The sequence below is a fragment of the Myxocyprinus asiaticus genome, chromosome 2, assembly GCF_019703515.2.
Source record: "Myxocyprinus asiaticus isolate MX2 ecotype Aquarium Trade chromosome 2, UBuf_Myxa_2, whole genome shotgun sequence".
In the NCBI taxonomy this organism is placed as follows: Eukaryota; Metazoa; Chordata; class Actinopteri; order Cypriniformes; family Catostomidae; genus Myxocyprinus; species Myxocyprinus asiaticus.
The window spans coordinates 8,683,861-8,706,357 of record NC_059345.1 but is presented as its reverse complement, the minus strand read 5'-3'; the positions used below and the strand labels follow the sequence as shown (position 1 = coordinate 8,706,357).

Genomic DNA, 22,497 nt, shown 5'->3' with positions numbered 1-22,497 from the left:
GCTCACGTATGGATCTGGCTGAGGAGCAAGAGACGGGTCCATCCCTATCGCTCGCTCTCTCTCCAGATCCAGTTTGTCCCTCGCGTGATCTCGAAGTGCGCCCTGGCGCTTCTTCGGTTCATGAGGGGTATGATGAACCTCTTGAGTCTGCAGACTTTGAGTTGCCTACCACTGAACATTCCTCACGTGATGACAAAGCGGTTGAGGTATTACTCGAGATGGTTACTCGTGCGGTGGCCAGATTACAGCTAGTCTGGCCACACGAACAAGAGAACCCCAAACGATCGAAACTAGAAGACAGATTTCTGTCTGGTGGCCAGGGGAAGGGAACACAAAATCAGTCTCTCCCCTTCTTTGAAGACCTCCATGACGAGTTGACTCATTCATGGGGGAAACCTTATACTTCCCGTATCTTTGTGCCTTTGACGTTGACATATTTGACTGTCGTGGGTGCTAAGGCAAGGGGGTATAAGATGATGCCACAGGTAGAAGAGACACTCACGGGCTGTCTCTCGCCTGGTTTAACATCATCATTAAAAAGACCAACTCTCCCAACAAAGCCGTGTAGAGCCACCTTAACGCTTGTGGGGAAAGCTTATCTAGCAGCAGGTCAGGCTGGTGCTGCGCTACATACAATGGCGGTGTTACAGGCATACCAAAAAACACGAGGAAGCCTTTGTGCAATTCCTTCCTCGCCGCACTCAGGGGGAGGGGCTGCCGGCCACCCAGCCTCACCCCGGTCCTTCTAGAAGGGAGGCTCAAAAACAAAGTGTGGCGAGTCGTGCTCCCCCTCGTAAAGATTGGGGACCGGATCGTCGCCCTCAGCAGCCTCCAAAGCAAGACCTCAGGACCATTATTTCCAAAAAGAAGAAGTCATGACGGTCTTGTGCCCAGCATTGTTGGGGTAGCCCCCCTTGGGATGGGGCAGGCAAAACATCTACCCGCTCCTTCCCAACACCCCCATGAAACCTCTCCATCCCCACCGCCTCTGGTGTTTCGGGGGCAGCAGTTTCCAGCGAAATGTTGAGTGTTCCGATGCTTCCTGTTGTTGCCCAGGGAACGGAACATCCAACATCCCCTCAACAGGAAATATCAAAATTGGTATCCATTTCAGAGAACCTGGCAGTGTGGAAGCTACTGCCAGGTAATTCTATGTGGGTCCTAAAGACAGTAGAAAAGGGCTACAGAATTCAATTCGTTCTCCGTCTGCCATATTTCAACGGTGTGTTCCCCACCGGTCACAAGAGATGGTTGCCATAGAACATGTTCCCCTTCCAGAGAGAGAGAGTCAGGTTACTACAGCAGATACTTCCTGGTTCCCAAGAAGGATGGAGGATTGTGTCCGATTTTAGATCTTCGAGGCTTGAACCACTCAGTCAAGGCGCTTAAGTTCAAGATGCTAACTGTCAAGATGATCATGTCACAAATTCAACATCGCGATTGGTTAGTCACGATCGATCTCATGGATGCATACTTTCATATAGAAATACTGCCACAACACAGGAAGTTCCTGAGGTTTGGTTTCGGGGGTGAAGGTTACCAATATCGGGTTCTACCATTCGGCCTAGCCTTATCACCTCGCACATGCACAAAGTGCATGGATGCAGCACTGGCTCCATTGCGACTCCAGGGCATCCGCATTTTGAATTACATAGATGACTGGCTGATACTAGCACAATCGCAAGAACTGGCATTACAGCACAGAAATGTCATCTTAGCTCATCTAGTTTCTCTGGGGTTGAGACTCAATGACAAGAAAAGCGTTCTTTCTCCTGCCCAGAGAACGACATATTTAGGGATTGTATGGAATACAATCACGATGCGGGCACAGCTATCTCCCGCTCGAATTGAGACCATTCAGAATACCCTGAGCAAAGTCAGGCTAGGCCAAGATCATACTGTTCCTCAGTATCAACGAATGTTAGGTCTCATGGCATCTGCGTCCTCTGTGATCCCTATGGGCCTTTTGCATATGAGACCATTTCAGTTGTGGCTCAAAGCCAGGGGATTTCATCCAAGGGCCAATCCCTGAAGGCAGATAAGGGTTACGCGCCACGGGCTACGTACCCTCTCTATGTGGTTCAGACCCCGGTTCCTTGCCTTGGGTCCCACTCTAGGTGTGACTTGCCGTCGCAGATTGCTAATGACAGATGCCTCCCTGTCGGGCTGGGGAGCGGTCTTAAATGGTCGTCCAGCTCAAGGGGAATGGGAGGGTCATCAGCTCGATTGGCACATCAACTGTCTTGAGTTGATGGCTGTATTTCTGGCCCTGAAGTACTTCCTCCAGCATCTGAGAGGCTGCCATGTCCTGGTGCGGGTGGACAACACAGCGGCAGTCTCTTAGATAAATCACCAAATAGGTCTGCGTTTGCGCCAGCTAAACAGATTAGTGCGGCAGATTTTTCTTTGGGCCCAGGGCAAGCTCCTGTCACTCAAAGCAGTGTTTATCCCTGGATGCCTGAATGTGGGAGCAGATTTACTGCCCAGACAGAAAATACGGATGGGAAAATGGAAACTCCACCCCGAGGTAGTGAAACAAATCTGGTTAAGATTTTACGAAGCAGAGGTGGACCTCTTCGCCTCCCAACAGACAGCGCAATGTCCCCTCTACTTTGCTCTGAGTCACCCTGCCCCCCTGGGTCTGGACGCAATGGCACATACATGGCCCAAAATGCACCTGTATGCGTTTCCTCCGGTTTCTCTGCTCCCGGGAGTTCTAGCCAGAGTTTGTCAACAAGGATCTTGCCTCTGATCTTTGGCCGAACAGAGTATGGTTCTCAGAGATAATATCTCTCCTCGACGGCTCGCCTTGGGCGATATCGGAGAGGAGGGACCTTCTGTCTCAAGCACAGGGGACAATATTTCATCCCCGGCCCGAGCTGTGGAACCTTCATGTTTGGCCCCTGAAGGGTACCAACTGAGGGACACTGGGTTTTCACCTGAAGTTATTGAGACCATTCTGAGTGCTAGGGCTCCTTCCACTAGAAAAAGTTATACCAATAAACGGGGTGTCTTTGAAAGGTGGTGCACTGCACATAATGCAGATCCAGTTAACTGCCAGATTGCTTCAGTTCTGGACTTCCTGCAGGAGAAATTATCAGTAGGCACATGCCCCGCCACTCTCAGGGTTTATGTGGCCGCTCTGTCGGCTTACCATGCCTTGATTGATGGGGTGCCACTGGGGCAACATCCTTTGCTTGCTCGCTTCGTTCGTGGGGCCATGCGACTGAGGCCTCCCGTTAGAACAGGATCCCTTCATGGGACTTAGCTATAGTACTTGAGGGTCTGGTTGAGACCCCCTTTGAACCTCTAGAGTTGGTGTCTGACAAGCTCCTGACTCTAAAGATGGTTTTTCTTATGGCTATTACTTCTTTAAAAAGAATTGTGGATTTGCAGGCTCTGTCTGTCTTACCATCCTACTTAGACTTTGCCCCAGGAATGGCGAAAGCGATATTGCATCCTCATCCTGACTACCTGCCTAAGGTTCCTTTCTCGACCGTACATCCGGTCACTCTTGAGGCCTTCTGTCCTCCGCCGTTCACAATGCTGGATCAGGAGAAACTTCACAGATTGTGTGTTCAGGGCATCAGGGGTCATTCTACCAGGGGGGTTGCTTCTTATAAAGCTTTGGCGGGGGGTGCCCCTCTGCAGCATGTTTGTAATGCGGCAGGCTGGTCCTCTCCGCACACATTCATAAGGTTTTATAGTTTGGATGTTCATGCCACTCCGGGCTCTCATGTCCTTGAGTCAACATCACAAGCTCATGTCTGAGACCTTTTGCATTCTTGCAAGCACACACTACACAACCGTAAGGGGTCCAGACACCCACAGTGAGGCGGTGTGGGTATTCTCGTCCCCATAAGCACCGAATCAAGCGCAGCATTAAGTGTAGCCTAACCCTTGTTCCCTGAAAAAGCGGAACGAGATGCTGCGCTTCATTGCCGCACTGAGGATGTCCCAGGACTGCTCTTCAGACAAATATACCTGACGATGCACCTGTGGCACATCTATTTATAGCCCCTGGTACTGGTGCATTCTGATGATGTCACCAACAGAGGCTATAAAGGTTCTAGTCAATTTCACTGACGTGTTGCACACATATTCACAGCTGGTCACTCCTAAAGACGTTCCCATAAGCGCTGAATCAAGCACAGCATTAAGTGTAGCTTTTTTCAGGGAACAAGGGTTACAGTCAAGTAACCCGAGACGATCTTGTTGCATCGGGAAATCAATATTTTTACCCACCCCTAGTCCCCACCAGATTTCTTAAGACTTCCTTGGTCAACCAGCTTCACCCAAAATACCTTGCTGGTCTACCAGCTATACCAGCACCAAACAAGCATAAACCAGCCTGAACCAACATGGAAAATGTGGTGTGAGCTGGTCTTTTCAGCAGGGTCCTTCTTATCAACAAATGACAGCAAAGAAGTATACATCATACCAATAGTGCTGCCTACATCTTTATGGATCACTATGGTTCTTTGGCTTTTTAGTCCCACTGAAATGTAAGGAATGTTTCAGGTTCAATACAAGCTAAGCTCAATCGACAGCATTTGTGGCATAATGCTGATTACCAGTACCACAAAAAATAATTTCGGCATGTCTCCCGTTTATTTAAAAAAATGTAAATATGCAGTTACAATAAGGCACAATGGAAGTGAATGGGGCCAGTCCATAGACATTAAAATATGCGCTGTATAAAATATATAACTGTAAACAATATATGTTAACATGATTTTAGTGTGATAAAATTGCTTAATAACCTTATCAGTGTAAAGTTCTATCCAATATTGCTATGTAACGCTGGAAAACCCTGTACGCTAAACTAAATTCCCCATTCGCTTCCACTGTAAATGCCTTATTCTAACCTAATTTTGGCTTCTTTTTTCTTTAAATAAACGATGGACGAGTCGGAAATATTTTCTGTGATAATCAACATTACAAATGTTTTCAACTGAGCTTAACTTGCATTGAACTTAGAACATTTATTTAAACCTACCTTGCATTGTGTTTAAGATGCAGAAAAGGTACAGTATTGGGTAGTTGGTATATCCAGAGGTGAAGAAGGCCAAACCCCATGTGGTGCCCAACAGACACATGAGGCCCAGCACTGTGGTGACATCTTTGCAAGTTTGTATCCTCTCATGTTTGATGTCCACTTTCCGTAGCATGAAGATCTGTTTGGAGATTGTGATTAGGATTCCGAAGTTAAGCAGGAACACAAGGGTGAAGTAGGAAAGGTTCACGCCATAGAGGATGAGAGGCTCTTTGATCCAGCATCTGTAATGAACAAAATAAACCATGCTGAAAGTTTCAGTAACTAAACTGTTATGTGCATGGCCATTTTTGTTTTATTTCTTTCCATTAAATAATCAATTCTTTTGAGATAGAATTAGACATTTGTGAGATGTAAGAAAACTGTAACTCATAATCCATCAAGTTTACTCACAATAACTAAACTCAATGGATTGTTTGCCTGGGTAAAATTCAGTTGTGATGGGTGGAAAATTGTAATTTGAGGACTTACACTGCATTTGTTGTATTGGTATCTGAAAGTGTCATTGCTTTGCTGCCATAAAAAGGATGACTATCATAAACCGTTAGCAAGCCTCCAACAATAAGAGCAGGGATTCCTGTCAAGAGGAGAAAATCACCAGAATGAGCCACCTCATTTCAATGATCGCCTTGATTTAACTTGTTTTTATTTATCTAGCATCTTCACATGGTCCGTAAACACTCTTATACACTTGAAGCTATCATAACTGAAATGGATAGCTCACCCAAAACTGAAAATTCTGTCAAGCCCCAAAAAAGTTAAAAGTGCCACAAAAGTAGCCCATACAACTTTTATAAGCCCATACAACTCCCCAATCCTAAAACAATTGGTTAAGCATTCCATGACTCTGGACAATGTACTAAATAATTTCAGATGAAGTCATCTGATCCAGGAAAGCTAACGTGTTTTTGGCCAGATAGCAATATTAGTGCTGTACACATTGTGCTTCGTGTGGAATATCTAATGATCTATGCATCTGATTATGTTGTGTGTGGGCTCGTTTTAAAGATAATCGCCTCCTCTATGTAATGGTATGATATTTTATGTTCTGTTTATTTCTTGAAGGTATAAGTGAAAACGCGGCTTATAATAAACACCTGTTTACATGTAGCATGTATGTCATAGAAATATACCTAGCTATTACTCGCTATATTTTGTCTGTGACAAATAGCTGGTTGTATTCTACTTTTCTGAGAGCTTTCCAAAGACATATGACACGTGGCTATTTATCAGTTTGATGTTTTTACCAATTACAATACAGTGCATTAATAAATGATCAAAACTGAACACTTCTGATTTGTCTGCAAAATTTCAATGTCAAAATGAATTATTTTAATCAATATATCAAATTATTCTGTGAATTTTTTGTAGGGATTCCCATAGGGATTCTTGGAGAATTGTATGTGCGTCTGAAGTAATTACTTCAAACAGCGTAGAGTATCCTGTGCTTTCACAGCTAACAGCAGCACTTTTTCTGCAGCCCCAAACTCTTTTATCTTTCACCGCAATACTGTAATCTTTCCCTGCATTAATGTTTAAGAGTTCTTACGCAATTTGAACACTGCTGAAGAGCCTTTAAAAAGTCACCATACATCATCATATACTGTATGTCTAAAGACTTGAAGTCTAAAACATGAGCTAACTGATGTCATTAAATTGGTCTGTCTTTTATTCAAACCTTTACTTCTGGTCGGTATCCGTAAATATTTAACGTATACTTATGTTTATGCTTCACCGAAGTTTAATGGTGGTGACACACTCAAATATTTAGTAGTGCTTAAATTGTGACTTAGTGTCCATTTACGCTATATCAAGTTGAAGCTTACATATAGCTGGTGCAACCAGCCCAGAAGACTTGGAATATAGCACGCAAGTCATGTGGACTATTTTTATGGTATTATTAGCTTACTTTTTGTCATTTTTGGAACATAAGAGCCACAGGCCACTGGCCACTGGCCACTGCCTACCTCCTTTGTATAAAAAAAAAAGAGGTGTGTTCCACGGAAAAAGAAAATTAATGTGGGTTTCCAACAATGAAGTTAAGTAAATGTTAATTTTTTAATGCTTTCTGCATTTCTAATAAGACTTTGTCTGCTGTATGTTTTTATGTTTTCGTATACTGTATTTGAACTTATGGCTCACCCCATCCGATCAGGGACATCTTGAGCATGTAGTATTTTATGTAAATGTTGAACACTTTGATGAGAAGAATGTAGAGGTGCAAGGCTTCAATGGCCATCCAGGTGAAGCAGCACAGCAGACTGTAGTGTATCGCCACGGCAATAAACACACAAACTCCATTCATTGTCAGTGTGGCAGCCCACTCGCTGAGCATGAAGCTTATGTTGAGGAGCAACAGAGCGCCACTCAGAGACACATGGATGCTGCTCGACACTTCTTTCCTTGCATTACTGTAAAAAAACAAAAACATATTCTATAGAGATAATCTTAGCTTTGTTAGACATATATAATATATGCATCAGTGTCAGAAATGAACTTTTTTTATATAAAGGGGCATTTGGAACAAATCCCTAGAGCAGGTTTAAGGGGCACTTTTTTGGTTTCAAAAAAATTATTAGATTGTTTTTAAAATTGCCTCCAGTTTAAAATTGGGGGGGATATTTGTTACATTTGGAGGCAATTTTGCCCTGTGTCCCCATTACTTTCTGACTCAGACATACATAAATAAAGCATCTTTAGATTGCATTTATACACTCACTTTTGATACCAGTGTAAATAATGGAATAATGTGACATATTATATACACATTTATTTAAAAACAGGGGAAACAGCACCTGTTGACAATATAGGACAAGATGGAGCAAGCAGAAAATAAAGCAGACAGCCCGCAGCCTATGTAGCTGATGATTGACAATATATCCCAGTGGAGTTGGTCAATATTCAGCTCAACCTATTTAGTGTTAATGGTGGAGAAAAGAGGTGGATTAAAATTCAAACAGTTTTAGGACAGGAAATTATCACTAATTAACTTCTAAATGTAACCTACATTTACATTAATGCATTTGACAAATGTTTTCAGCCCAAGCTCATAGTACTTTCAAGTTAGGCCTATACATTTTATCAGTACGAGTGTTATGTGGGAACATAGCCATGGTCTTGGCATTGCTAATACCATTTTCGGCAATTACGGGGATGCTGATTCTTTCAAATCAGTTCACAAATGCGATTCGTTCACTGATGAGTTCACTAAATATTTCCATACACTATATCTTTACACCAGTAGGTGGCAAGCAATGGGCCTCATTTATGAAAATTTTGTAAATTTCTGAAAGAATTGGGAGTAATTTCTGCGTAAAATGGGGCTTCTTGAAAATGTTTTGCTGGATTCACGAACTCTTCGTATTCTCCATATTTGTCAGTACAACTTCTGTAATGTTAGCGAATTCCAAACATTCATAAACAGAGCACCCGTGAAAACGCCATATAAGAAAGGCTTCAGACTGACAAGTAAATGAGTATAGGAAGCTTTTAACATACACTGGCAGCCAAAAGTTTGGAATAATGTAAAGATTTTGCTGTTTCGAAAGGAAATTGGTACTTTAATTCACCAAAGTGTCATTCAGCTGATCACAAAGTATGATTAGGACATTACTGATGTAAAAAACAGCACCATCACTATTTGATAAAAGTAATTTTTGATCAAATCTAGACAGGCCCCATTTCCAGCAGCCATCACTCCAACACCTTATCGTTGAGTAATCATGCTAAATTGCTAATTTGGTTGAAAGCTATTTGGTTCATTAAATGAAGCTTAACATTGTTTCCCTATCTGTCACTCACTCGACGTTGTGTCGATGTAGTGACACTAGGGTTCACTCTTGGGAGCCCTAAACACCTCTGCTTTTTGAAAAAAAGCCAATGGGAATTGCAGAGTGGAATTTGCATGCCACTCTCCCGGACATACGGGTATAAAAGGAGCTGGTATGCAACCACTCATTCAGATTTTCTCTTCGGAGCCGTGCGATTGCATTCAGTGCACTGAATTCAATTCACCTCAAACTGCTGGATTTTATGGCGCATTTCAGCGGCTTCTTCCCCTCTGCACCTGTGGAGTGCAGAGAACGTCCCTGGGCACTTCGGCAGAACAAACAAAAAGAGTATATTCTAAAAAAAAAGAGTATATTTTCAATTCTAAATGAGCGGCACACACGGAACGTCTTTTTAAAGATGCCTTTCCGTTTGTGTTATTCCTGGTTGCGGTTGTTATCTCTCCGCTTCTGATGTCTGGGCGCTGCCCACGTGGAGACATCGTTCGTGGATGGGTCTTGTCCTTATTGCGAGAACATGATCATGGCAACATTGTGGTCGCGGCTTGCCTTCGTAAGAAAGCAAGCCACCCCAGCGGCTCCCCACCTCGGTCTTTCTACCTACGGGTATGAGGCTGTGTCGGTACTGGGGGCGATTTGGGGACTCCAATGGGACCACCTCTGCTGGGTAACCCCCCATGGACCTCCCATTCCTCAGCAGGCTCGCTTGCCCTGTTTGGGCTCTCAGATGAGACCGCTGGCTTGTCTCAGGGTGAGTTCGACCTCTTATTCAGGGCCCGGGAAGACGATGAGTTATCGAGCGCAGCATCGGAGAGTGGCTCGTTCACTTTAACGCAGAGACTTCGGCTGGGATTCCTCCTTTGGGTATGGTCCCCCAGTGTCAGGCCGACGTGGAGATGATGGACATGCTTTCCCGGGCAGTAGCGAGCATCGCGCTAGAGTGGAACCCTCCACTCTCCCCTGAACCCTCGCGGCTTGATGATTGGTTCCTGGGCCCAGAGTGCCGCTCACGGCCGCACCCCGCCCCCATTCCTTTCTTCCCAGAAGTGCATGAGGAGCTTACAAGATCATGGGGGGCACCTTTTACTATCCGATCCTGATCTTTCATCTCCCCCGCTCTCACTACCCTCGATGGTGGGGCGGCCAAGGGGTATTCGGTGATCCCCCAGGTGGATAAGTTGCTCACGGTGCACTTGTGCCCGCAGAGCACCACCACCTGGCATGGGCACCTGAAGCTTCCGTCCAGGGCCTGTAGGCTTACGTCGTCTCTGACGGCTAAGGCCTACGGTGCCACTGGACAATCCACCTCCACCCTGCACGCCATGGCTCTCCTGCAGATACACCAAGCCAAGGTGCTAAAAGAGCTGCACGAGGGTAGTTCTGACCCGGGATTGATGCAGAAACTGTGCTCGGCAACCGACCTTGCTCTCTGAGCGATGAAGGTCACGGCGCTGTCTCTCGGGCAGGCAATGTCCACCCTGATGGCCCATGGCTACCTTTGGCTCAACCTGGTCGACATGAGAGAGGCTGACAAGGCACGGTTCCTTGACGCCCCCCATCTCCCACCCCTGCGGCCCGGCTCCAGCATGGAGCCCACCGCAGGAAGCAGACACCACCCGTCTCATGGCTGGCCACGAACCCTAGGAAGGCTTCGAAGTGCCCCTGAGACGGGCGACCCAGGGACGAGAAGACCCGCTTTTATGGAGCTGGTAGACAGACCACTTCATCCCTCGGTGGAGGGCCGGGAGGAGAATCTTTTTTTAAATTTTTTGCTGCATGCCCAAGAGGCTGTGGTACCCAAAACTTCAACAAAAGAGTGGTTTTCTTGTTCCTTGGGTCACATGTCAGGTGTGCATAGCCATCTTCACGACTGCCGTCCACCGTCCCATTTCGGCAGGTTTGGCACTCCAGTGGCGGACCCCCCGCCCCTGCGTGCCCAGCTGTGGCACAAACATGCCCACGGACTGCGGGGACGATATTCCTCCTCCCCCCTCCTCAACCAATCTTATGGTAGGCGTCAGGAGCCAGGTAAGTGCTTCGATGTCTCTGGACTCGAAACCCCTCGACATGGTGCCTCAGGCTCTGTCCCGCTGCGAGGCCCTACCCGCCAGTACGTCCGATGTGATTATCCCCTTGGTCTCACTCGTCCGGAGTTTCGACACGTGGCTCGCGCTTTCCAACCCGTCGTGATGGCTGACCTGGACCATCTGACTCGGCTACATTATTCAGTTCGCCAGGTGAAAAGCATCAGGAGAACACCGCTACCTTGTGTGCGGAATTCGCTACCCTTATACGGAAGGGTGCGATAGAGCCTGTACCTCTGGCCAAGATGAAAAAGGGGTTTTACAGCCCCTACTTCATCGTACCAAAGAAAGGCGGTAGTTTGCGGCCAATCTTGGACCTGCAAGTACTGAACCGGGCCTTGCACAGACTCCTGTTCAAGATGCTGATGCAAAAATGCATTTCAGCGAGCGTCCGGCATCAAGATTGGTTCGTGGCAGTAGACCAGAAGGACACGTACTTCCACATCTCGGTCTTACCTCGACACAGACCCTTCCTGTGGTTTGCTTTCAAGGGCTGGGCATACCAGTACAAGGTCCTCCCCTTCGGCCTGTCCTTGTCCCCTCACGTCTTCACGAAGGTCGCAAAGGCAGCCCTTGCCCTGCTAAAGGAAGTGGGCGTCCGCATCCTCAATGATCTCGATGACTGGCTAATTTTTGCTCACTCTCAGGATGTGTTGTGTGTGCACAGGGACCTGGTGCTCACGCACCTCAGCCAACTGGGGCTTCGGGTCAACTGGGAAAAGAGCAAGCTCTCCCTGGTTCAAAGCATCTCTTTTCTCGGCTTGGAGTTGGACTCAGTCTCGATGATGGCACGCCTTATGAGCATGTACATGCCTTACGAGCATGTACAGTTGGTGCTGAACTGTCTGAAGGCATTCAGACAGAAGACAGCGGTTCCACTGAAACTTTTTCAGAGGCTCCTGGGGTATATGGCATCCTCAGTGGTGGCCACACTGCTCGGATTGATGCATATAAGAACGCTTCAGCACTGGCTTCAGACTCGAGTCCCAAGATGGGCATGGTGCTGCGGGACACATCGCGTGGACATCACGCCGATCTGTCACCACCTCTTCAGCCCTTGGACCGACCTTGCATTTTTATGGGCAGGGGTTCCCCTAAAGCAGGTCTCCAGGCATGTTGTGGTTACGACAGATTCCTCCAAAACGGCTCCTGGACTGGCCCGCGGCTGCGTTGTCACATCAACTGCTTCGAGTTGTTGGCAGTACTGCTCGCCCTGCAGAGGTTCCGGCCATTGATCCAGGGCAAGCACGTGTTGGTCCAGACAGACAACACAGCAACAGTAGCGTACATCAACCATCAAGGTGGTCTATGCTCCCATTGCATGTCACAACTTGCCCACCGTCTCCTCCTCTGGAGTCAGCAGTGCCTCAAGTCGCTACGAACCACTCACATCCCGGGTGACCTCAACGCCGCAGCGGATGCGCTGTCATGACAGGTTATGCTCAGGGAAGAGTGGAGAATCCACCCCCAGGTGGTCCAGCTGATTTGGAGTCGATTCGGTTGAGCACAGGTAGACCTGTTTGCTTCCCATGATCCTCCCACTGCCCGCTTTGGTACACCCTGACCGAGGCACCCCTCGGTATAGACACGCAGGCACACAGCTGGCCCCCGGGATTACGCAACTATGCGTTTCACCCAGTGAGCCTACTTGCACAGACCCTGTGCAAGGTCAGGGAGGACAAGGAACAGGTCATCCTAGTAGCACCCTACTGGCCCACCCAGATGTGGTTCTCGGACCTCACGCTCCTCGTGACAGCCTCCCACAGCGAATTCCCCTGAGGAAGGACCTTCTTTCTCAGGGACGGGGCACCATCTGGCGCCCGCGACCAGACCTCTGGAATCTCCACGTCTGACCTTTGGACGGGATGTGGAAGACCTAAGTGGCCTACCACCCGTGGTGGTAGACACGATCACTCAGGCTAGGGCTCCCTTTACAAGGCGCCTGTATGCCTTGAAGTGGCGTCTGTTCGCTAAGTGGTGTTCTTCCCGACGCAAAGACCCCCAGAGATGTGCAGTCGGATCGGTGCTTTCCTTCCTGCAGGAGAGGCTGGAGGGGTGGCTGTCCCCCTCCACCTTGAAGGTGTATGTAGCCGCCATTTCGGCACATCACGATGCAGTGGATGGTAAGTATTTGGGGAAGCACGACTTGATCATCAGTTTCCTGAGAGATGCTAGGAGGTTGAATCCCTCCAGACCGTGCCTCATCCCCTCGTGGGACCTCTCTGTAGTCCTCCGTGGTCTACGGGAGCTCCCTTTGAACCCCTGGAGTCAGTTGAGCTTAAGGCACTCTCTTTGACAACTGCCCTCCTGACTGCGCTCACTTCCATCAAGAGGGTAGGGACCTGCAGGCATTTTCTGTCAGCGAATCGTGCATGGAGTTCAGTCCGGATTACTCTCACATGATCCTGAGACCCCAACTGGGCTATGTGCCAAGGTTCCCACGACCATTTTTAGGGATCAGGAGGTGAACCTGCAAGCGCTGCCCCAGGAGAAGGCAGACCCAGCTTTGGCATTGTTGTGTCCAGCGGAAAAGACTGGGTCGTTGACAACATCGTGATGGCATGTAACGCTCAGGACGTGCCGCCCCCCTGTGGGGTTACGAGCCCAATCTACTAGGAGTGTAGCGGCCTCCTGGGCCCTGACCAGTGGTGCCTCTTTGGCAGACATATGCAGAGCAGCGGGCTGGGAAACACCCAACACCTTTATGAGGTTCTATAATCTCTGGGTTGAGCTGGTTTCATCCCGTGTGTTGTCAGGTATGAGCAGGTAAGTTCCGGGACAGCTGGCCAGGTGTACAGCTTGTGCATAGCACCTTTCCCCTCCCATGAGGTGAAGACGTGTGCTTTTGACTCCCAGTCGTGTTCACAAGTTGTGATCCCTGGATGACTTTCCTCCTTAGCCCTGTGGCAGACGCGTTTGCGGAGAAACTCGCTGCCGGCCCAGTACATGTGCTATCTAAGCCCTGTACTGGGGTAGGTGCTCCACATGCGCTGGTTCCCCATAGGTGACCCCATGTGATATATCTTCCCCTAAATCGTTTCTCTGTCTGTAAACTGCGTCTTCCTTGGGCTGAGGTTTCTCTGCCCCCAGTCACCGTATTTGTAAAACTCCTCCCCCGTTGGGTAGGACCTCTCCACATGACATACTTCTGACAAAACTCGGTAAGACCATGTGACCTATTTCCACTTGAAATGCCTCCCCCTCCTCTGGACAGGTTGTGGTCTCCGTGGTGTCTTCCCCTTGGGAGTTCCCAAGGAACCGTTCGACGCTCATAAGAGCATTGGGGGAGGTTACGTGATGGCCTGGTGTGCTGGCTATGAGGCATACAGCGGTCTGCCCGTCTTGCACCGCCAGTCCACGTAACACAGTTCAGCTAGTTGTGGCATTTTGTATAGGGATCGACACAATGTCGAGTGAGTGACAGATAGGGAACGTGTCCCTCTTGCCACAACACTAAACTACCCGCTGAAATGGCCGGGACCTTGTCTTGGCTCCTCAGCACAAAACCTGCATGAGTGGTTGCATACCAGCTCCTTTTATACCCGTATGTCCGGGGAAGTGGCATGCAAATTCCACTCGCCAATTCCCACTGGCCTTTTTTCAAAAAGTAGAGGTGTTTAGGGCTCCCAAGAGTGACCCCTAGTGTCACTACATCAACACAACATCTCGTTCCCTCCATCAGGGAACGGAGGTTATGAAAGTAACCAGGATGTTTTGTGTTTGTTTTTGAACTGCCACAGTGTGCAATAGACTGTCATGTCTTGAGGTCAATATTAGGTCAAAATGGCAAAAAAGAAACAGCTTTCTCTAGAAATTCGTCAGTCAATCATTGTTTTGAGGAATGAAGGCTATACAATGCTTGAAATTGCCAAAAAACTGAAGATTTCATACAAAGGTGTACACTACAGTCTTCAAAGTCCAAGGATAACTGGCTCTAACAAGGACAGAAAGAGATGTGCAAGGCCCAGATGTACAACTAAACAAGAGGATAAGTGCATCAGAGTCTCTAGTTTGAGAAATAGACACCTCACATCCTCAGCTGACAGTTTCATGTACAACAGTAAAGAAAAGACTCAGGGATGCAGGCCTTATGGGAAGAATCACAAAGAAAAAGCCACTTTTGAAACAGAAAAACAAAAAGAAAAGGTTAGAGTGGGCAAAGAAACACAGACATTGGACAACAGATAATTGGAAAAGAGTGTTATGGATCTTAACCCCACTGAGCTTTTGTGGGATCAGCTAAAGGTGCGTGAGATGTGCCCAACAAGACAGCCACATCTATGGCAAGTGCTACAGGAAGTTTGGGGTGAAATGTCACCTGAGAATCTGGACAAACTGACAGCTAGAATGCCAAGGATCTGCAAAGCTGTCGTTGCTGCACGTGGAGGATTTTTTTATGAGAAATCTTTGAAGTAGTTTAAGAAGATTTGATTTTTTTTTTCAAATTGTAATAGTAATTTTTCACGTTGTTAATGTCCCGACTCTACATTGTGATCAGTTGAATGCCACTTTGGTGAATAAAAGTACCAATTTCTTTCCATAAGAGCAAAATCTGAACATTATTCCAAATTTTTGGCCGCCAGTGTATATGCGAACAGTAATAAAAGTTTGTGCATTCACATCGTACAACACTGATTTAGCAAACACTCGCATCTAAAAAGAAAGTGAGGAACTTACAGTAATCTTTGCTGTAATCACAGGTTATTTTGTGAATTAGTCCAAAGGTCAATAAAAATGGTTTGACATGAAGCTTTAGTATAAAAAATGTTCAATTCATGCCAACAGGTCACAGGAGGATGTCCTTCTCTGGTTCAGTTGAGCGCATTGCCAGCATCATTGGAGAAACTTCTCGAGTAAATCCAAGACTATACAGTGATGATTTGAGTCCTTTAAACTGTCCAAATGACATTATTCCATACAGGTTTCTCAAACAAGTTTTTGAAACTACTGGGCCTAGTATCCTGACTATAATTAATAGTTGTCTTCTAAATGTGTCTGTGCCAGCATATTTTAAACATGCTGAGGTACAACCTATTCTTAAAAAACCTAATATGGATTTAACAGTTTACATGAACTTTAGACCATTTTGAAACAGCCTTTCTAAAGTTCTTGAGAAAATTGTTCTCAATCAATTGCAGAGTTTTTTGGATACAAATGCTGTTTCTGAAGTCTTCCAGTCTGGGTTCCGAGCACACCACAGCACAGAGTCTGCATTTTTAAAAGTTCTTACTGACATTTTTGTATCTGTTGATTCTGGAGACTCTGTGATTCTCATGTTATTGGACCTCAGTGCAGCATTTGATAGCATAAATCATGGTATCCTTCTCTTCCGCCTCGAGCAGTCAGTAGGTTTCCAAGGAACTGCTCTCAAATGGTTTAAATCTTACTTGTCCAATAGAAGGTTTTCAATTAACTTTGGTCAAGTCTCATCCTCTTCTGCCCCCCTCACTTGTGGGGATCCCCAAGGGTCCATCCTTAGTCCCACTTTGTTTTCACTGTATATGCTGCCCTTAGGGTCCATTTTTAATAAACATGGCTTTTCTTTTCATTGTTATGCAGATGACACGCAAATGTATGTGTCACTGAGAAAAAATATTAAGAGTGCTTTAGAATCCTTACTGGCCTGCTTGGATGATATTAAAGTATGGATGTCTATGAACTTTCTAAATCTAAATGAAAGTAAAATGGAGATTGTTTTTTGGGGGGCTCGGACATCCTCAATTCCTCAAACCTGGGCCCTTTCGCCCCTTTTTGTAAACAAGTTTTGAAGAACCTAGGTGTACTCTTTGATAACACTCTTAAAATTGACAAACAGATTAACTCAGCTGTCAAATCTAGCTTTTTACATTTAAGATTACTGGCCAAAGTTAAGCCTCTTCTTACTTTTATTGATTTTGAGAGAGTGATTCACGCCTTTGTTTCCACATGACTGTACTACTGTAATTCTCTACGTAGGAGTCAGTCAGTCATCATTGTCTCATTTGCAAATGGTTCAGAATGCTGCTGCCAGGCTCCTGACGGGTACACGCAAGCAAGATCATATCTTCCCCATCTTTGTCTCTCTCCATTGGCTGCTGGTGCGCTACAGAATCGATTTTAAGCTTTTATTATTTATTTTTAAATCGCTGAATGGTTTAGCCCCATCTTACCTTTCTAATCTACTGCAGATACATAATCCCACAAGGTCTCTTAGGTCCTCTGAACAGAGAACTTTGATTGTTCCCAGGTCCAGGTTAAAGCAAAAGGGTGACAGGGCTTTTGTAGTAGCCGCCTCAAAACTCTGGAACAGCTTACACTTGTACATAAGAAGTGCCCCTTCTTTACGCATTTTTAAATCACAGCTGAAAACTCATCTTTTTTCAGTGGCATTTGGTCCAACAGAGTTTAGTTAATTATTAGTATTTTACATGTTTTATTGTAGTATGTTCATTGGTATTATCCTTATACAGAGTTTTATACTTGATTATTGTACAGGACATTGGTCAACAGTCTGTTGTTTTTAATCATGCTTTATATATAAATTGACATTGACATTCACATCCTAAATTATGAAATCTAAATAAAAGAGCTTATATTAAATTAAAAAAGTCCATCCAGTCACGTTAGATGGCGTTATTATTTTTCTTTTTTTCGAGAAAATCAAACGCAAACCCATATCAAGAACTTCTGCAGGAAATATGAAAAAAATATACTTTGAAATAATAAATGCAAGCAGCAAAGAAACGTTTCTAATTAAAAGCTTTTTTATTTTTTATTATTAGTTATTTTTTAAGGTTAATTTCACTCATTTAATTATTAATTATTTTTTCATTATTATTTAATTTCACTTCTATCAATGTGGCCATGTCAGTTTGCCAGAAAGAACACAACACCTTCGGTTTTCTTACACACGATTTACACATGGTTACTAACATTTCGAAAATGCGAAAACTTTCATGAATCCATAAAATTTGCATCAGGCCTATTAATGGGTACTATATTCACTGCCTGAGTAGAAATCCTTTAAAATCGTTTTATGATGTATGTCGATGTAACTTTGTAAATACAACATTTAATGTCTTTTAAACCAAAAGTTACACATAATAGTATATAACCGAAGCTATAGTTGAAATTAAACATTTCTCGTTCTGTGTTTTTCAGTTAGCTTGCATGCTAACCGCTAGCCGATTAGCTTGCTAGTTTAGCATATACGCAGCTGCAAGTTAACCAAATAACAAGATAGGTTTTTCATCAGGCATTACTAACGGCTACCCCCTTGAGGCCCCCTGGAGACCCGATTTTCAGGGGGGGTACTCGATTGCTCACTAAACCTGCTTTACGAACGATTTACACAAAAATATGTTCTGCTCATGTTTCATGAATGAGGCCCATTGTGTGTAATGAGTAGCCTAACGAGGGAGACGGTGACTCGTTGAGTCGATCATAAACTAAACAATGGAAGTCAACGAGAATGATTCGTTCACCTAAATGATTAGTTAAAAACACTTATTCGTTCACGAACAAAGTGAAGAGAAAAAGACTGGACAAAATGAAGGAACTAAGATGAACAGTGAATACAGTTCAGATTCAGGTGCATCATGTTACGTTCAGACTCAGTGCATTCTATTGCTAAAAAACTAGATGCAACGCAGCAAATCACAATCTTGTCATGCTTTTTAAAAGATGAAAGCTGCCTGAATATATGCAAACTTCCCTACTATATAGTATGCTAAAAACAGTATGACACTAAAGTATTTTGTCCAAAACCTCAGTATTTATAAAAGAGTAAGCAAGGAACTTACGGGAATATCCAGGAAAAAAAAGAGTACGTATGGTCATCCTAGCTTAAATGGTGCTTGTTTAACAAAACCTGAGATTATTTTTGCGGTTGTTGATATAACCAGGGTTGGGTAGTAATGGAATACATGTAACGGGATTAGGTATTTAAAATATAAAATATAAGTTACTGCATTCCACTACAGTTACAATTTAAATAATTGGTAATTAGAATACAGTTACATTCAAAAAGTATTTTGATTACTGATGAGATTATCTTGCATTTTATTGTCTTTGTTTCATTTAATATTTAGTCCTTTCAGATGGAAAAATGTATACAAATAAATGATGTGATCCAAAGTGCATTTGAGCAGCGGTGAAACACTTTCTTATGATGTGTTACATTCATACAAGCAGACAGTGAAGTAAGTTTGAAATAAGTTTGGAGCAGAAGAAATAGAAATAAACCTTGTGTAAATGGTCATCTTTACGCTAATCTATAATGCTGTTTCTAACTATTTTACATGCACATGTTACCAGGCACGATCATATTTATTTATCAAGAAAATTCACGTTAGATCATAATTTCTTTTTTTCTAGTAAGACCTTTTGATATAAGGGCAAAAATTTATATTACATCAAAAACTAGTAACACTAACGTTTATTGACAGTGAAGGATAATATTACCTGTGTCACATAAAGAACTACGGACCACGGATTTAACATAATGTTCACTCAGAAACAGGCACTAAATACAATAAGATGAGGTATGTATCGTATGCGTATAGCGTGCATCCATATCAAATATTGTTTAAATAGTATGTCGAGTCAAGATTTTGTAAGCTCACTTTCTTTCTTACAGAAGCCTTTAGATTCATGCCTCTAAACACAGTATTTAAAACTGAAAACACAGCGAGAGGAGTCAAAACATGCAAAGACACCTGTATAGTGAATTTTGTTTTTCACAGTGCGGTTCAGGGCTTCCGTACTTTTTGTTACCGGATTTTGGGTTGAAGTGGGGGGCGAGCTACAGAAACGGAGCACCATCTTTATTAATTTATTAATCCCTTGGACAGATAGCAAGGTACTCACAAGAAGAACAGCAAATGGGGTCATGTGGTTACAGGAGCACTCCACAACATAATCTTTGATTGGATTAGTGTCACACCCATCCTTTTTCCAGGTTTTGTCTCCTAAGGTAAATTAAAGGGGTAGTTCACCCAAAAATGAAAATTCTCTCATCATTTACTCACCATCATGCCATCTCAGATGTATATGACTCTCTTTCTTCTGCTGAACACAAAGATATTTATAAGAATATCTCTGCTCTGTAGGTCCATAAAATGCAAGTAAATGGTGACCAAAACTTTGAAGCTCAAAAAGCATATAAAGGCAGCATAAAAGTAATCCATAAGACTCCAGTGGTTAAATTCATGTTTTCAGAAGCGATATGATAGGTATGGGTGAGTGATGCAGTGAGATCCAGAAGATGGAAATGATTTTAATAAATCAGATGATTTGTAGAAGGAATAACAACTTTAATTTGTAAAAATTAATAAATTAATAAAAATGAAATAATGTATACTGAGAATAAATGCGATAATACAGAAAATAAATGTTTGATTGTTAATGTTAAGTATATATATCTTAAGCATATATCCAAGGACTAAGTCCTGGAATAAACCTAACAACACATAGTCTTGTCTTTGTCTAATGAACTAAGTACATGGAAAAAAGTTACAGTACAGAGATGAGTCAAGATGAGGCCTCAAAGTTGGTGATCAGCTGTGAAGAGCTAGAGAGCTGAGGTGTTAATCTGACACCCAGATATTCATTAAGGTTTTTATACCCTCTTGAGACTGTGCCAGCAGGAATTTCCTTTTTAGGTACAGAGAGTCTTGCACAACGATTTAATAACCCTAAGTGTCAGGTCAGGCGGTTATGACTAGACGTGTGGAAATTGCGGTTAGAGTGGGAAGATAGACTATAGCTCTACTCGTACATTTATTTATGCAAACAACTCGTAAATGTACTTATCTCAGCGAAACACGAGGACATGTGTCTCTAAATATATCCTGTTGTGTACTCGATCTATGTCTGTACTATGTCTGCACATTTCTCACGCATGCATTTAGTCCTCATAGGAACATTGGATACATAAGGCATTAAGCATGAATATAATGATAGTAATACAGTGATGATATAAATGAATATAAAAATGAGTATGTAAGTGTGAATATATGAATATGATTACATAGCTTCTGATTATAGTTGATTTCAAGCATAATATCTATAAGCAAAAATATAGAATATAGGAAAGATTCTAGCCACTTGCATAAGTGAGAAACAGATTAATATGTAAGTCCTTTTTTTTTTTTTTTTTTTCACTTTCAAACAGCCCTTCTAAGCGCTCTTCTCTCCTAAGCGTTCTTCCTTTGTTGTTAGCGATTTGCATTCTTCGTGCATATCATCACCTACTGGGCAGGGATGAAATTTTAAAGTAAAAAAGGATTTAAATATTTCTCACCCACACCTATCATATCACTTCTGAAAATATGGATTTAACCACTGGAGGCATATGGATTACTTTTATGTTGCCTTTATGTGCTTTTTTGACCTTCAAAGTTTTGGACCCTGTTGACTTGCATTGTATGGACCTACAGAGCTGAAATATTCTTCTAAAAATCTTCATTTGTGTTCTGCAAAAGAAAGAAAGTCACATCTGACATTGCATGAGGGTGAGTAAATGATGAGAGAATTTTTTAATTTTTGGGTAAAGTATTCCCTTAAACATGAAATAAAAACACAAGTTATATGTTTCTATTTTTAATGCTTGAAGTAAAAAACTATATCTTATGTTATGATGCTTGTGAGATATTTCAGTTCAGTGAAACCTTTTACTCTTACTGTACCTTTTTCATCATAGAACTGACAGGAATGGTAGTTCTTCAAACACAAAAACACAATTTACACATTAACATGGTTCTTTTTGGGAATTTTATAAAAAAAAGTGTAATCCGAAATACACTTACAGTTGAATTAATTGTGGAATAATTCACTGGGAAGTGCATTATAACTGGACGGACCAAGTTCACAATATCTCGTCCGGGAACTTCAATTCTTATGACCTTGGACATTAGTGATCCATTGCTCAGTTTAAACTGTAGAAATTACAATAGCAGACATAATATTAGACAATGTTATTGACTTACTGGGGCTTAATGCTTACTCCAAGCCACAGACTATAACCAATTACAACAACAATATCCTAGTAGCTATGACAACTAGACAGAATTATAAAGGCATTAAAAAGGTCATGATGTGACGTCACCATAAAGATCTCATCGGAATCGTAGATAATGACACCAACATTGTTCTGGGACTCATTTTGGAAAGGCTCCCCTGGGATCGAAGTCTGTATCACAACAGAATCATCTATTACCTTGAAAACAAAAAAGAAATCAGCATATGTTTATTCAATTTTCTATATTGTTTAGATTGTGTCTGATAATGAAGCCACAGTCATATGATATATTTAAGCTGCTGTAAGTGATTTCCTTTTTGGAATATCAAGCATAAAATATCCCTACAACCAGATGGATATTACTGAAATACGTGTCCTGAAAAATTACACTTGTCTCTGCGACCCCACTGACCTCTACCATGTTGAGTTTACATCATCAGCCAAATAATACTTTATCTCAATAACCCCCTATTGTAGAACCATGGCTGACTGTGAATAGTGCATTTGACAGGTAACTGAAAACTATTGCTTGTGCATGATGCTGCATTCATGCTGCCAGGTGTCAGTATA

The 22,497-nt window shown here is 43.5% G+C and overlaps 1 protein-coding gene across 4 annotated transcripts in view; it reads right to left on the bottom strand.

Annotated features, from left to right (window-relative positions):
* The window catches only part of LOC127454651 (adhesion G-protein coupled receptor G2-like), a 39,346-nt gene that overhangs the window by 7,086 nt on the left and 9,763 nt on the right, over positions 1-22,497 (bottom strand). For all 4 annotated transcript variants that reach the window (XR_007899581.1, XM_051722004.1, XM_051722018.1 and 1 more), the window contains exons 6-13: positions 22,015-22,125; positions 21,716-21,844; positions 21,596-21,629; positions 19,776-19,876; positions 7,852-7,967; positions 7,199-7,467; positions 5,528-5,633; positions 5,000-5,280 (exon numbers count right to left, since the gene is read on the bottom strand). Coding sequence is in view for 3 of the 4 variants with exons in the window: in XM_051722004.1 (XP_051577964.1) it covers positions 5,000-5,280; positions 5,528-5,633; positions 7,199-7,467; positions 7,852-7,967; positions 19,776-19,876; positions 21,596-21,629; positions 21,716-21,844; positions 22,015-22,125 (1,147 nt within the window). In the remaining variant the exon portion in view is untranslated. The remainder of the gene's footprint in view (positions 1-4,999; positions 5,281-5,527; positions 5,634-7,198; positions 7,468-7,851; positions 7,968-19,775; positions 19,877-21,595; positions 21,630-21,715; positions 21,845-22,014; positions 22,126-22,497) is intronic.